At 36.4% G+C, this 17,408-nt stretch overlaps 1 protein-coding gene across 8 annotated transcripts in view; it reads right to left on the bottom strand.

Annotated features, from left to right (window-relative positions):
- The window catches only part of SBF2 (SET binding factor 2), a 288,713-nt gene that overhangs the window by 224,818 nt on the left and 46,487 nt on the right, over positions 1 to 17,408 (bottom strand). For 6 of the 8 annotated variants that reach the window (XM_075094793.1, XM_075094797.1, XM_075094795.1 and 3 more), the window contains exon 2: positions 9,082 to 9,170. In XM_075094793.1, coding sequence (XP_074950894.1) covers positions 9,082 to 9,170 — 89 coding nt within the window. The remainder of the gene's footprint in view (positions 1 to 9,081; positions 9,171 to 17,408) is intronic. The other 2 variants (XM_075094794.1, XM_075094800.1) reach the window with 1 other exon arrangement.

The following is a 17,408-nucleotide window of genomic DNA, read 5'->3' on the forward strand; positions in this document are numbered from 1 at the left end:
GCTATAGTATCCATTCACTATTACCTTACTTTCAAAGGTCAAGAACAGTTTATTCTCTTCTTTTTGTTTATCTGAAGTCTCTCATGTCTAACCTCTGGCAACCTAAAAATAGTATTTACCTTTTTTTCAAAAGCTAAACTTCCTTGATTCATGCTTAGCTCAAGATGCACAACACTCGTTTGCCAAGATGAAGGATGGGGAAATGCTGACACCTGTATACTATCTAACTTAGACAAGGACAGTCAACTATATATGGCACAGGACACAACCGGAAAATTGTAATTTTATATAGTAACAGATCTGAATGTTGCAGTGCACATTTCTGCGTTTTGGGACAACATCAAAACAGTGCTGTAGACTCAGCACCCTACAGCACTTAAGTACTTTTAACTGACTTAAAAGCATACACTGGTTTGCATCTTTCTGGACAAGTTTCTGTTGTGTTGCTTACATTCCAAACTTATATGATTTGTCTTCATACAGAATTATTCTGAAATAATTTTCAATGATTAGTCAAAAGTGGAATAGGTCACTTGGAGAAAAGAACCTCTTCTGATGTTAAGAACAAGTTCAGCTATTCAATAACAGATACATCACTTTAACATCATGTGTTGCATTCATCCAAGTTAAATAAACATTTTTGGAAAAAGACAAAGCATGTCCATAACCAGACTATTCTATAAAGTGCTCAAGGAAAATAAACCTGGAAAGAATTAAAAATAAAAACAAAACAAAAATAAGAATTTGCCCATACTTTTCTCAAAAGATGAAATATAATAGGATTTCTGGTCTTCAGTTTTGGTTTCTGGAGATATAGCCCAATTTCATACCATGTGTTTGAGCTTCATTTTGCTCTCCCTCTTTAGTCTTGAGCCACCTCTTAGTACCTCTAAATAAGCATGAAAAATATTAATACATGTTAATGTGTTCACACTGAGTATATACAGATAATAGGATAAACCAATAGGGAAAAAAGTTCTTACTGAAACATACTAGCCTCAAACCCATTTATTCCAAGGGTATTGTACACTCTGGTCTTGTACCCTGTGGAACTGAAGAGCACAAAGAATGCTCCATAATCCTGCAGACTCTCAAATCTCAGAGAAGCAGGGGGATAGGAAAACTCTGCATCTGTGCAAGAACACATCACAGTCCTAGACAGGCAGGACACGGGCAGATGGGACTGTTGAGGGGAAGAAATACAGATTATTCTCAAATACCTGCAAGAGCCAGAACTCAGAGTAAAAATTATCATATTGATATGGTTCCATCATGGTTACACTATTTAAATGATGCATAATCACATTTGGATCACTACATTCATTACATACACTCCATTATCTCCATCATTACATATGGAAGGTTTGGGGTTGTTTTTTTTAACAAGGAACATCAAAAAATATTTAGTAATCAAAATTTCAGGAGCTTCAGGAAAAGCAGGGCCTCCAGGAGACTTCACACAGAGGAGTCTATTAGTTATAAGCTGAAAACGCCAAGATACAGAATTCTGGAAGTGTTACACCACCATATGACTTAACTGTGGGTCTCCATCTCCTCTGCTTGATTGTTACACAAAAACCCCACAGGCAAAGACTTACAGAAACGTCCATGTTGCAGTCTTTACTCTAATTTTTAAAGAATATGAAATAAAACTTATGGAGAGGTAATACAGATACTGAATTGCACACAAATCTTAGGTGGGAAAGACCAACTTATGCAGTCAAGTACTATTTGTGGAGATGACAGATACCAAGAATGAAGAAAACCAACCCAAATGATTCAACAATTCTAAAAACAACATTTGCACTTCTTAAGAAAGCTTATAAAAATGGTCTTCTCCTCCAGAAGATTTGAAAATAATTTATCTTGAGGGGCTGGAGTGGGGGAGAGAAAAGATATGTTAAAACACCTTGATAGTTATAGAAAAGGTTCACTTCAATACACACTATCTTTAATAATCTCCATGGAATGATGACAGAGTCAAAATTCCAAACAGGTGTTACTTCAATATTTTAATACTTTTACTAAAAATGTTGACTGTATTATAAAGTTTTCCATTTTTCTTCCCTTTTTTTCCCCAACAACGAAAAGTATAAAACATACTAACTGCACCCTTTCACAGTATTTAGTCAAGACCAAGTTTTGCTACACAAGGACTACTTGCAAGTCCTTACATTTCAATATCAAATTATTTTACCCCACTAGCCTACAAAATCCAGGAGCTAAAATCCACTCAGTAAAAGCAGTGGGATTCTAAAACCAGAATATAACTATTTTACAGCGCAGCAGAGACATTACTGTAAAATACACCACATTTACGGCACTCTAAGATTTCCACTGGAGACTAATACAGAGAGTTAAAGAAATATAAACTGAGTCCATAATATGATTCCAACAGAAATTTAGCTGGACTTTTGCTATCTTATGTTTTCTACTAACTGCTGAAAGCACCTGCACTGCAACATAATGAGAATAAAAGAACACAATGCATTTATAAGTGCTACACTGCGCTCTGTCATGCAGTTGTTCATTAAGTAATTACATAGGTAATGATTCTTGAAAGATTAAAAAAAGTTTGACGGGAAAGAGGAAAAAAACTCACAAAACCAAAATCTCTGCAGCTGACCAAGTGCACTGAAGGTTAAATGGATGCTGCAGACAAGTTGTTATTCAGGTCCTTAAAAGCATTAATGTTGCAGAAAAAAATGGCTTACAGATCAGCTAGCTAAAACTGAAGCATTTAAAGATTAACCTCCTTAAAACTTTAATCACTTCAGGCTTTAACTGGCTAATCTGCAATCCAGTTTGTCTCTTATACCTTCTTTAAAATAAGTAGTAAAATGTTCAAGTATCAGGGTTTTTTTCCTAGAAAAGACACCTTACACCAAAGTGGTAAAACAAAAATAACACTAACTGATTAGCACTTGAATTTTAGAAGTATTACTTTTGACAGCACGTGTAATGATTTTCAGAGACTCTGCACTGAGAATCTCCAAAACTTTAGGAGTTCACTACTTTAAAATCTGACTTACCTTAAAACAAATGAATTGTGTTTTGGTGAGGGTTTTTTGATAGCTTTCCTCTCCCCTACCGCACTGTAAAGCTCCACAGTAATTTATATTCACTTAAGATCTCAGAGGTATAGCTGTCACTTTTAAGTTATGTATGTCATCATGCAGTGGAAATCTGTACAGCGCTATGAAGTTGGTTTTTTTCAAAAGACACAGATCTACTAGGGCAGTCAAAATCCAGATATACGTTGAAAATACATATATATACACCATTTCTTACCCTTATTCGATTTTTTTCATATCTCAGGTTACCTGGAATTTGAAAGTTGAATCCAGTATTTCATAAAAGACATACTTCCTGTCTATTGCACTGGGGAGGCCATACCTCAAGTACTGTGTTCAGTTTTGGGCCCCTCACTACATGAAGGACATCAAGGTGCTGGAGCGTGGCCAAAGAAGGGCAACGAAGTTGGTGAAGGGTCCAGAGAACAAGTCTTATGAGGAGCAGCTGAGGGAGCTGGGGTTGTTTAGTCTGGAGAAGAGGAGGCTGAGGGGAGACCATATCACTCTCTACAACTACATGAAAGGAGGTTGTAGCGAGGTGGGGGTCAGACTCTTCTCCCTAGTAACAAGCGATAGGACGAGAGGAAATGGCCTCAAGCTGCACCAGGGGAAGTTTAGGTTGGACATTAGAAAAAACTTCTTCACCAAAAGGGTTGTCAGGCATTGGAACAGGCTGCCCAGAGAGGTGACGGAGTCACCATCCGTGGAGGTATTTAAAAGAAGGGTAGACGTGGTGCTTGAAGATATGGTTTAGTGGTGGACTTGGGAGTGATTGGTTAGCGGTTGGACTCAATAATCTTGAGGGTCTTTTCCAAACGTAACAATTCTATGATTGTAAGAGCTTGTATCTGAAGCTGCTCAAAGGGGTAGAAATGCAAAGGTCTACAGCAAAGGTAAGGCTCTGCACAAAGGAGTAATGTGCTCATTCCAATAACACCAAATCCTCCTTCTCTAGGAGGAAGCAAGCACCCTACCAGATCTCAAAGGGACAGTCTTTCTTCAAAAGCATTTCTCTTAGTATCATAATACACATAAGCTGCCTTCAAAGGATTGTATTAAACAAAAGATTTTACAATTTTAAATTATATTTTATAATTTAAGTAATTATTTTCATAGGTGATTAGCTTGTCTAGAAACGTACGTTCATTTCTATACCTGCATATACTTAAAATGAAAATTACTGAATTACATTAATTATATGAAATTCATGACACTACCACCACCAGGACCACTGATTATAGGGGGTAACTTTCTTCCCTTCTTCTCACAAACTGTACAAGTACATTATATCTAGTTTAAACTTAAGACAACGTATCTGTTTCTAGGTATGACTTTCATTGGCCTAATTAATACTAGCTTCCCTACACTGAGTAATGCAGATGACACTTCGTTTAGCTAATTTAGCCCTGGGACAAAAATGAGTATACAGTGTAACACTACATACCAAAGCTTTCTCCTTTGATGTATAACTACTTATGATGTCTAGAAAGGTATATAGCAGAATTAAAACTGGATTATAAATAAGAAAAATATGCAGAAATATAAAGCTGACTCATTGAGCCAACATACTCTCTCAAGGATTCTTTCTACCTGCAAGAACAAGTTTGATTATCCTCATTTTAAACTGCTCTATATGTCTCAGCTGATTTTACAGAGTTATTTTTAAACTTGAGTTGCATCTGTGTAAAGCTGAAATAACTTCTCTGAAGCAGACAGTGGAGAAGGATACCCAAACACGTTCTTTTAAAATATTATGACGGGCAACTATCAGATTGGTATGTTCTAACTGCATTCTTTTGGAAACGGATGACTTAAATGGTCTTCTGAGTCAAAATCTGTATTGAGTATAAATCTCTCTTTACTCCTCAAAGTCAGCTTACTTCCATGAAACTTGAGGAAACTCACTTTGACCTTTATTTGTCAGAAAACTGAAGATACTTAGATTCTAAGGTGAAGTTATAAAAAAGAGTTTCCTATAGTCCTCTGAACAGCCCACAAAAGGTTCCAGCAAATCAAAGAGCATCTTACTCCTTTTGAAGTAACAACCGATATGTAAGATATATAATATTAACAAATATCATAACTTATTCTCAGTTAGATCACAATTCAAATGGTAAAAAAGTATTAGGGCCTTTACTAGCTACTGTAATGATCAATACTCCATTACAAAAATCTTCAGGTATGTTTCACAGCAATCTGCAGGTGGCTCACTTATCAAAGTTTCTGTATTCAGTTATAAACACAACAAAGTTAAAAGTTATGAAGCCATTGGAGAAATGGCAAATGCAAAGATCATAATATTAAGAAAAATCTCTTCAGGTAAACTGATGAGATGCAGACAAGTCGAAGCTCTAAGATACACTGACCAAGACCTACTGAAAGTATCTTTCCCTGAGCAGAGGCTCGTGGCTTTGCTCACTTACCACCAGAAGACACAATTTATTTAACATGACAAATTAAACCACCTGATTTCAATAAAATTTCATAAAGTATTTCCGCTGAATTTTGGACAATGTGTTCATTCCATATCTTATGTGTTTGTTAAACAAGACCAGAACATAGCTAACATGCTACACATAAAACCAGAAACAGTTTAAGTAACTCCTAATCCTTTTACACAGAATATATATACACATCAAATATAATACTCTTCAGTAAAGTTCAAACTGCAATTACATTTTATAATGACCCAATTCTCTACATATTTGTGTCAAATTAACAAAACTACAAATACAGTCAAGGCTAAAGTGAAAGTCGAAATAGGGTCATCATCTTTCCTAGATAAGATGTTCTCAAAATGATCCCTTTTCACTTAGCCAAGGGCAGCTCCATTAGGCACAGTTTTTCCCATGCTAGCCTATTTTCCAAAACCGGGCTCAACAAAATGAAAAATATTATTTGCATGTTTTTTATTATTTAACTTAAAAATTACCTGCACAACCCTGCTCTCCACATTGTCTTAATTTACATCTCAGAAATCTGACCACATGAATTCAAGCCCAGAAGGGTAGGAGACATGCAGGGTCGAGGAAAGAAAAGAGCCCTCCACAAAAGTCTTAGAGGATTTTGTCTATTAGTTTTCAGCCGGAGCTTGAACTTAGGGCATCTCTACAAGCTATGGGATCACAAGGGGTCCAAACAGGCATTTCCCATCTTAGAGTATTAAAACTTTGGGGGTGGGGGTAGGCATAGATCTTTTCCACTATTTCCCCCCCTCCTTGTTGCATAAAATGCTATTAACAACATAAATAGGAATCAACTATTAATACTATCCCATTAGTTGCCAAGATTAATTATCTGATTCAGCCTGTATTATTTGGCAAAAAAACTTGGACATCAAATGTACAAATTCACTGGCAAATAATTCCTTTTATAAAAAAGGGTGGTGGGAGATCTTAGCTAATAATCAGTTGAAGATCTCCATGATTCATGGCAGAAGAACTAACTTTGGCAGAAGCCAGACTCAAAAATCAGATCTCCCTTCAATCCTATCACTAGGCATGAAAAGCTTTGGTGTTTTTTTCCTTCATGAAAACACAGTGAAGAGAGCTTAACATGGTTTTCAGATACAAACCATTGCTTTTTTTTTATTTTTTTTCCAGAGAAACTATATAATTCCATAAAGATCCTTCACTCAAAGGAGAGGAAGTACACTTAAGAGGATTTTAACTCAAATTACTCGTAGAACTAAGTGCTATTCATAAAAATTTCTACCTGCATTCTCATATACATTTATGTCAACTAGTCTATTCTTACCTTCTTTCTCCTTTTTTTTTGACCTAAGGTTTGCCTGTTACCTTCTTAACAATTATTAAAGCTGCCTTTAAGGTGACAAACAGAAAACAGTAACATAGCTTTTATTCCTTCATTTCCATGAATTAATGTTGATTCAAGTTAAACTCAACCCAAAACCTTGGAAAAAAAAAAATTCTGCCAAAATCTTTCATAAGTGATTTACTTCAGTACTTGTTCTTTGCAGTATCTCTATCTCCTCAATCTTAATTAACTAAAGTTTTATTACTAAGTTTGGAAAGCAAATCCAAATTTGATTAATTTTGCCAACTGGCTGAATAGACACACTTAACTTTTAAGTCATCAGATTTCATTTTACTTGGGAAGTTTAAAGTCTTAATAGCTTCGCCTAATGAGTCATTTGAGAACTGATACAAAAAAATAATGTTTTGTTCAAAGAAAAAAAAATTCTTCCTTTATAAAGGTATTTCTTATAGTGCTAACATCCTACAATTAAACTTTAATGGGAAATAACCCTTGGGTACAGATATATCTCTTAAGAAGCCTCACTACTTTTAGAGAAGCTGTACTCATTTATTTCAAAACATTGCTGCAAGTCAGACGTGTTTTGTTTTTTTTAAATAGGTACGGAATATTTATATGTCAAAATAAATCTTAGTATGACTCAAACTCTTGCAGTTGGTTTAAGGCAAGATCAAACCACCTAGTTCAACCCAAAGAGAGTGGTTAAAAAAAGAAAACACCCCTAAGCCTCGGCATCAGAAGTTTATTTCTCTTCTAATGAACTACAACTGTGTACTATATAAAAAAAAGCCACTTATCTGAACTCGGTCCGTAGTCATCAAGCACATGCTGGCTAGGCATGTATTAAGGAGAGAATTACTGGCTAGAGCAAAGAGCAATTGCTATACAGAGTGGTATAGTGTTGTAACAGTAAGAAACACTTCAGAGAAAGCAGGAGCTTCCATTGTTTCAGCACAGCACTACATTGCCAAATTTAGTATTATGCAAGTGTACCACAAACACTGTAACTATCCATCACGTGTATCAGAAATAATGCTTACACCAGTAATTACTGTATGACATCCCCCCCAAACATAAGGTTTACGCTTGACTATGAAGAAATGAAAACCACACTGTTGAAGAAAACGAGCAACCAGTCGCGTACACCAGCACACATTGAATAACATAAACCTCTGCTACACCAAAGAGCAAGCAGTAAACACCAAGATCCCCTCCCCTCTCTTTCACTGGAGAAGACAACACACAGCCAATGGCATGTTATGACTCAGCAAGTGAGCTGCGTACTGCTTGAAAGGTATCATACTGGCAAAAGCTTGCTATGTTTGCTATATCTGCATAATAAATTCAGTGAAGAGTCATTGTCTTTGTCCTCCGCAGATGATTTTGTCCCGCAGTACAAAGACTTCTATTGCAACATTTCCTGCGGGCCATCTCCTTCTTTAGATCATCCTGTCCCAGAAATTCTTAAGTTCAAAGCAGAAAGAGTTTCACTCTGACTTCTCAGAAACCTAATTTGCAGAGCATGACCACAGCATTTCACTTCTCTGCAGGATTTTTAGAACCATATGTTTAACAAATCCCTGATCCGGATGAATGAGATATACTTTTTTACTGCACCTCACAATATGAGACCAAGGAAGGGAAAGATGGGGCACTCAGTGAATTCTCAGAGAAGGCAAGTAAAAATAGATCACTGTACACTAGCCTTGTTCAGTGTACCAATTTTGCAAGCACCCATTATGCCATCTGTCAAGGACAGAAGGCAGAAGGGTAAAGACTGATCATTTTAATCAAGACAGTTTATTGGGATGTTATTTTTAATTCTTTTTTGAATTTACAATATATAAATATACAATATACTAATAAATACCTATGTATTTATTTCAATGTAACAACGCAGAGTCATCTGCCATCTGAAGGAAGCTTCTAAAAATATAGCCAATGATAAATTTACTGACAGAAACATTTATTTTAAATACACTGTTTCTAAATTTGCAGCAGCCTTTTCCTGTATTCTAAGAACATCTTCTTAGAGGTACAGACCAGAATAAATAATCTCCTGTTAGCCAAAATTATTATTCTTAAAGCTATTATTTATCCCCTCTACTCATGTAATTTCTATCCATTCCCTGTTGGGCTAGATAATACAGATTACTGCAGGAAGGCAGATGTATATTCCAATTGTATGTGAAAGAAATTCTAAAAATTACAATATGTAATGCAAACTTACCAACTCTATTCCCTGTGGAAAAGGAGTGTCTTCCCAGTCCTTCTGAGGAAATCTTTGTATTATTTTTCCCAAACCTTCTGTTGGACCTGCTGAAAGATAAAATTCAATTACTTAAAGACAAACTAGTGAAATTTAAATTGCCATAAATGTGAGAATACTTTCAGAATATACCCAATCTTTTCCAACCTTAATAATTCTATGATTCTATAATGTTTTGCCACAAGAGGCAGAAATGGCTCCTCAAATGTGTCTTGCAAGTCATAACAAATACAATCTTAATATTCTTCGCTAGTAACACAGGGAGTCACTACATGAAGTGAAGCTGCAAGCTGCACCTGGCCTATGCCCATCACGCATGTTTTCAAAGTGACAGATGATTACTGGCAATTCTATTTTCTCTACAAAGAGTACTAAATTAAAAACTAATATAATAGATAATGTGATATTTAAAAAAAAATTAAAACATTTGTCAACAAGTGGTCTTCAAAAAGAAATGTATAGATTAAAAATCCACATCATTTATCCAGGACACTAGAGTTCCTTGCCAGTATTTCTAGTTGGCTTCATTGGACAAGTCAACAGTGATTTCCTACACAGAAAGGTGTAGAGAAAAACTGCTAATTTGTGATAACTTCTCTGATGTGATAGCTTCTCTGATGCAACTTTTACCCCCACCTTTTTTCAAAGCCACAGTGCTATAGAAAGGAAGCCCTTCAGAAACACCACAAATGTTCAACTGTAGTGTCCTGTCATCCTGAATGATACAGGAATGCACATACAAACATGAATTTTGTTCTTCACCTGCTGAAGCCCTGGAGTAAATACTGAAAAAAATAGTAATTTTTCTTTACTGAATTTTAGCTCTGGGTTACACCACAATATAATGTGGCAAAGTGAAAGTAATTTTTATATTATTCAATATTATCCTGAAGGAATGTTGAAAGCCAGGACCATTTTGAAGTGAGGCACTACACACCGTAAATCATGCAATCAATACCCTTCAACTTATATTTTGAACATTTAAAGCATGGTACAATAGTGGAAAGAATGATCTTTTCTCTCGCACATATCTTGCCTTTTCCTACAGAAAAAAAGGCAAATTCTCTGCTTTATGTACCTTACTATTATACCAAACTCATTGAAAAATAGTATTATTCTGATTTCTGAAGGAAGCTGCTTTAACATGGTCAGGTATTTCATACACACAAAGACCTGTCTAACATTCCATACGCATTTTAAACCCAAGAAAACAAGGTTTCTGTGATAATGTTACCTATCCGTCAGTCTTCACTCTAGCAATTTATGCATCTCTTTTATGCATCTTTTGGACAATTTCGATGTAATTTCAGAGGTAAGCAGACACAAAACACACACATGCTTGCACCTTAATTGCTGGGTAGAGACAAGAGGCCCAAACTCCTGCTCTTTCCTTCTCTACTCCAAAGAGAAGGAAAAGGCAGCACTGAACAGAAGATGTAAGGCAGCACCCACCCAGGCAATCAGCAGTTGCATTCAAAGGGACCAAGCAAAGTACACACAGCTATAGACTTCCACCACATTTGCATCCCCTTACCCAGTAAGCGGATCATAGGAGAAACACAGCAGGTAAGGAATCAAGCTGATATCACTGCAAGCATGGATAAAAGTTTGTTTTAAAATAAAAACAGATGCTCCAGAAACCAGTTTTCATTAAGCTATACATAAAGCTTCCTAAACAGCAAAGTTGAAATTTGCAACCATTTAAAGTATCTTTTAATAGTTTTAATAATCTAGGCTGACCCATCACATACAATTGGGTCACCATTTCTCTAAAGTCGTATTACAAAACTTTGAGATGAAACATTAAAATTTTTGAACATTTTCTTCTGAAATTCTCAAAGCTATACTTTAATATTATGAAAGAGTAGAAAATCTGTATTAGTAGCAGCAGTCCATATGTTTTTCTTCCTCTGCAGACACCCAAGCAGCAGCAATGAATGTGGTATTTTCCTGGCTTTACCGCCCAAAAAAAAAAAAAAATTCTGTCTGACACAACTCAAGTCTGCTAGCATAAAGCAATTCATAAATTAATAAAATGGTGTAAAAAATATATGCTTCCTTTAAGCTTCTTGCTAACTTACAGTTTGAGTTTGCATCTATCTTAAAACCCACAATAAATTTTACACAGCATTTAGGCAGAATCAACCTGACAATTTAGTAAGAAGTGTTTTCTCCAGTTTATGTATTTTTTTACAGTTAACCTTCTACAATTTTCTCTTGAAAATAATTTAGGAACAGATGTTCTTGGTGCAATGGGCATATGAACTATGTACAGTAAACTCCAAATAGCAATCTTGGCCCGAAGATAGCACATACTGATTGTGATTCCCAAGGGCACCATGCTGAAGAACTGCAATCAGATTAGGTTAGCTACGAGATGTAAGCAGCAGTAAGAGATGTAATCAGCAAGCTAAAAGCCAAAGAAGGTATCATATTGAGAGAGAAGCTGCAGAGGTGCTGAGAAAGCACAGTTAGGGTATGACAGAAAACAAGGAATAAATACAGACATGGCTACAGCCGCAGTTATTGTAAAGAAAGGGAGCCCTGTATCTATTAGACTGTAAGAACTGAACAGGGTCACCAGTCACTAATTTCACCTGTTTAAGATCAAGTGTTGCCTCATGTACTCTTTCTTACACAGCATCTTCTAATGAATTATCAGTCCTCTCCCCCAACATCCTTCAAAAATTAGGAGGCATAAATGGAAAGGCTTTACCATTCCCTCCCTAAACAGCTCTCAGAAGAGCACACAGTCACACACACCTTCCCTCCTAAGGCAGGCAAAGACCTGCTTTCTTCTATAGACATCCAGTCCCTGTTTCCTTCTTCCATGTGAAAAAAAGAACAGCTACATTTTCAACTAGATATGGCAGGAATTTATATATATTTTGTTGCTAGCATGCAATAAACAGCTTTTAGCTTTCTCTGCTCTCCTCTTACCCTTCACATTTCATACCCCACTCAGAGGGCTCATCCTTTCTCCCGTTCCTTTATGCAGTCACCTACTTGATAGCCTCTACCACTCTGCTCTTCACTCTGAGAGGGCTGTTCCTTCACTGACTCAATATCAGAACTTCTTCCCTCGTTAAGCTAAAGTCTCAAATTACCATGTTATCCGTTCTCCTTAAGTCATATCTTTGTGAGATCTCTTCTTCCTCTAGTTGTTCTAACGCTGGCAGGTGGAGCAAGGAAGAGACAGCAAAGAAATGCAGCCAAGACAGCAGTGAGCACAAGCACCCGGCAAGTAGAGCAGAACTTGTGGTGAGGGGCCAACAGCAAGAAAGGGCAGAAGAACCAAGGTGACCAGAGATACCGAGACTTCCTGTAAAGGAAGCATCAAAGAATTACAGCAGCAAAAAATGTTCAGTCCCTGCTATGTGTAAGTCGCCTAAGTCTTTCTGTGGGAAGACAGGTGACCGTTTGTTTATTCTGCATCCGCCCCAATTCTCAAAAGACTCAGACCTCTGACACTACCAACAACATCTATAAATAATGAAATCCAGGAAAGCAGCTCAAAATTTCTTCTTCATCATGTTTTGAAGCTACCAATCCTTCTGGTTCTCTTTCTATTAGACTGCTAGAAAGACACTCCTACATTACAGTATAGGAACTTCTTTTAAATTCAGAATTAAGAGACATGCAAATTATTTTTTTTTTTTTAATTTGTAATATTCACTCCTTTATGTCAAAACTCTATCACTCTTTTTAGGTTACTTTCTTCAGAAGGCCACTAATGCTGGCCACCAGTGTTAAAAGACCTTACTGTATGTAATTCCATCTTGCTTTCAGGAAGGACTATAAACCTCTGTAGGAATGTACCTGAAAGAAATGCACCTCTGAAATTTTCTGAAAGCCAGATTAAATTTCTTTCACTATCTGAACTTGCACTTCAGTTCATCTCTAGTATCAAAGGGAAATCATTCCAAAATAACTAAAAATTAAATGAATGTTTCACATGCTGAGGAGATACCTTGAAATCATTACATATAAAGAATAAAATGTTGCAAGTACTATTTAGAAAAAATAATTTTGCACTTTTCTTCACATGCATTATTTTTCTCCTAAAGTCTAAAATAAAGCCAAGTTGAATCCTTCAACTAGATTTTTAACGTGAACCCTTATATCCTTCTACTTTCAAATTGTTTTACTCCTCTCTACTACCAAACATAAGCAGAGTTTCTGTACAACACTCCTACATGCTTCAAATTTTTGCCTCTGGAATACTGAAGACAGGTGGAGTATGCTTTCAAAATTGCAATCAACTGGATGATTTATCATGTTCTAATTGAAGCCACAGTTTTGAATCTAACTGCATAATACATCTCAGTAAGTTACTAAAACTAAAAAGAAGATATACAAAGATGTACAAATAGAAATATGCAGAAACTGGTTTCAGTTTAAGGGCTTTCAAGAGAAAAATTAGGAGTAGCAATAAGCTGTAGCTACCTGGAACCTAGTTCAGAACCTTCAAAATAGTTTTACAGTGTGACTTTAAAATATAATAGAGACCATCATATTGAATTATATTCTCCTTGTAGATTAGATTATTTTACCGTAAGTATGATAATGTAATAAATCACTCTAGATACTCGACAGATTCAGAAATTTGTTTTTAGCATTACCTAGTAGATTTAGCTATTGATTCATTAGGTCTGAAACGTCACCTGCTCTAACCAGCTTAAAATGTCCTCAAAGTTAATTAGCAGATTCTGCACAGTATTTGCAGGCTAGACAAAGGTTTCTTTATTAACAGTCTTCTGCTTCATAGACTACCGGTTATTGCTACAGGAAAATTAGTCTTGGCTCAGGGAATTGGTACTTCAATTTAATTTATTGCCAGTTAAAGTTTTGACCACTGATTCAGGTACAAAGACAACAATAAACAATTAAACAAACATTTGGGAACACATCTTTCCTCTCCTTCTCAGGCTCGACCTCAGTTTAGCACTTTTCCTCCCTGTTCCCTAATCTCAGCTTCCCTTGTCCAACCATCCACCCCAATTCCTTTGGCAAGGCTGTGGGCAGTGCAAGAGGTTGGGGTCATGCCCGCAGCACTTTTATTCTGCTGTTCCTTGCATCTTGCTCATTTTCTTCTGCTCCAGCACAGATCTACAGGCTGCAGTCCCTCCAGGGGAATCCCCAACCCAGCGCGAGTCACTGGTGGCCAGTGTCCCTCAGGGGGTGTGCTTCTTCTGGCATGGAGAGCCTCCTTCCAAGAGTGTGCCTCTAGCCGTGACCCCAGCAATGTCCCCTTCCACAACCCCACCTCTCATGGCTGTTGCTTTCTCAAATAGATGTGAGCAAATGCGCCACAGGCTCCTGTAGCTGACTGTGGTTTTGGCACACACTGGTATTTGCACCAGTTTCAGAGCTGGCTGGAAGACTGGCACAGGGCAATTCCTGACCTCCTCTTGTACAACTTGCCCCCTGCTCCCAAAACTGGGCAATTTATGCCCAATTTATGCCAATTCCTGATTTTTCCATCTTAGAGGCCACTGTTGGGAAAACACTCTTGAAAAATGAAACACTTCATATCTACCTCTAGTTCAAGTGCAATTGATTTGGTATCCAAGTTTTCAAAAAAATTATAAAATAATCCGTTTCAGAAAGATTCACAGTATCCTCAAAAAAATTCCAGATATTAAACAGTCAAAGATAAGGCCCATAGCAGTTAAGATGAATGTGCAGAAAATCATGAACTTAAATATAAAGACCGATCAAAGTTGGAAAAAAGAGTTTATTGAAGAATGCCTGAAGGATACACCATAGAAATGCAACATTTTAATGGAACAAAATTGAAGTAAATAGTTCTGTATCCAAGATATGAGCATCAGAAAAAATTGGGAAAATAAGTATTCACATCCATCAGATGTGAATAAAAAAATTTTAAAAGAAAAAAACAACAATTCTTCCACAGAAAAGTCCTGTGATAGAGGATTTACAAGTCTACTTTTAATGCATAAAATCTAACTCTTTCACATGGTTTCTTAAGCTGTATAAAATAGCAAGAGACGGGAAACCCTCTTTCCATCCCACCTGAATCTGGGGGTTTTTCAGGGGTGGGGGCGTAAGGGGGTATATTTGGGGTTGTTTTGGGTTTTTGTTTTTTTGTTGTTGTTTTGTTTGGTTGGTTTGGGGTTGGTTTTTTTTGTTTGTTTGTTTGGTTAGTTTCTTTAAAATGAATCTGCACTTCTTCCAAATCAGCGCAGTTCTTCAGAATCTCAGAGTTTTGTATGCTGCAATTACAAAGTAAAACTCATTATCATTTGATAAATTTAGAAAAGAAATAAATTATTATTTTCAAATACACAAGTTACTGAACTGCAAGTTGCAATTCTTGTGAAAAGTTTAGACCCAGGAACACTTGAAAAAATCTCCATTCTACAGGCAGTGCAGACCTGGCTTGTTCTTGCCACAAGAAGCTTCTCTCTTTGACTGGAAGTGTTCTTCACCCAAATACAGAAATTAACATTTAATCCTTATTAAGAAGTAAAAAGATAGAAAGAAAAGGTCTGTCTTATGGACTCCTTTACATGAATGCAAATACAAAGTAATTCATTTAATGCTGCTATGCAAGATTAAAACCTGTGCAAGAGAAGATGCAGTAGCTCTACTCCCATTTAATAATAAAAGCAATTCAGTAAAGTATGGTCACCACATTTTTCCAATACTTTATAGTGTAATGACTGTTGCTTCTCTGTTGGCATTTTTCAATCCAACTAGTTAAACAACAGTAAAATTTTAGTAAATGCCATGGTTTGGGCTGAAAAGGTGTCAATGCCATCTGTCTTCTTATGACTTAGTAAGTCATTCATCTTTCAGCAGAGTAGTTACATCTGAAGATATTCAAGAGGTTGCTGCAACTGAACACCTAAGTGACTTTACATTCTCAACTGTTATAGCATGACAGGCAGAAACAGAAAAAAAATCATACCATGGGATTTCAACAACAGCAATAATTTGTTTCAATATATGCTACTGATAACTACTGACAAATCTCCAAAAATACCAAGGCCACATACCAAATCTTAACTCATTGTTAAATCAGGTTTCATTCATATCTTTATTTTTTAATGATTTTTCAAACACAGAGGTTGTTGGGTTTGGTGGGTTTGGGTTGGTGTTTGGGTTGGTTTGGTGGTTGGTTTTTTGTGGTGTTTTTTTAAATTCTTCTGATCAAGTACTTGAAGACATGTTTAACCAATAATGCAAAATTCTGTTTTATGTAAATGAATTTATTGCAAATATCTTAAAAATTGAAGACCTCTATTAAAAAAAAAAACCAACAAATTATAAAATCTAAAGGGGAGGGGGGATGACAGATGGGGAGGGTGTGGGGAGAGAGAACACATATGTAGGATTTTGCCCTGCTGGTAATGCCAATGCCTTTGGTATGCATTTAAATGTATCCACTCTTCTCCCCCACCCCTTTTTATTTTATTTTTTTTTTTTTTTTTTTTACAATGGGTACAGTTACTCCAAGTGCACATGGATTGAGGCTCATATCAGGTGGGCTTCAAAAGTACATACACTGCATTGTGACAGACTGCAATTTTCCATTCCTTTATACTGTACAACAGCTCACTTGGTTAAACAAGAGAGAGGGGTACCTCAGTAACCTCTGTTCCACTCTGGCCTCTACTGCTTTCACAGGACAAGTAACAGCCTTTGCCCATTTTTTCTAAATAAAAAAATAAAGTGATTGAGATCTTCCCATGAATAAGTTTCAGATCCCTACCACGTTACCTCCACTCTGCATCTATCCCTTCCAAAGTCTTTTTTCAGGGTCCTTTTATTAACTCTTAAGACTAAAAAGACATCCCTTCAATATCCAAGTGAAATTCTTATTAACTAAAGCCAATTAACCAAATGTGACAACACATTAAAAGCATACATACTGAACAGCCAGTGAACACCAGTAGTAACCTCCTCAGCTAGTGCCTGCCAGGTCCACTTTAGAGATCCCAGATCTATAAGGAATCCTGAGTTTTTGCTCTTCATTCCACTACATTTATTGAGTATCAGGAAAAACTGGCACTCATTGACACCTTGGTTTTAAATTGGAAAAATAGGTTCTTCCAGTGTTAATAGATTCAGAGAGCTACAACCAGCAAGAAGGATCTTTGTATCAATGCAAAGATTTCTGTCTTTTGTTATCCTTTCAAATAATATGTAAGCTGCCCAAAAATCTGGTGGAAACCTCATAGCTAGCACTGTTCACTGATCTTCAATCAATTACACAGAAGTTTCTGGAGGTTTCTGAAACTGCTTAAAAACTCAAATGCACT

Source organism: Phalacrocorax aristotelis, chromosome 5 (assembly GCF_949628215.1).
Source record: "Phalacrocorax aristotelis chromosome 5, bGulAri2.1, whole genome shotgun sequence".
NCBI classification, from domain to species: Eukaryota; Metazoa; Chordata; class Aves; order Suliformes; family Phalacrocoracidae; genus Phalacrocorax; species Phalacrocorax aristotelis.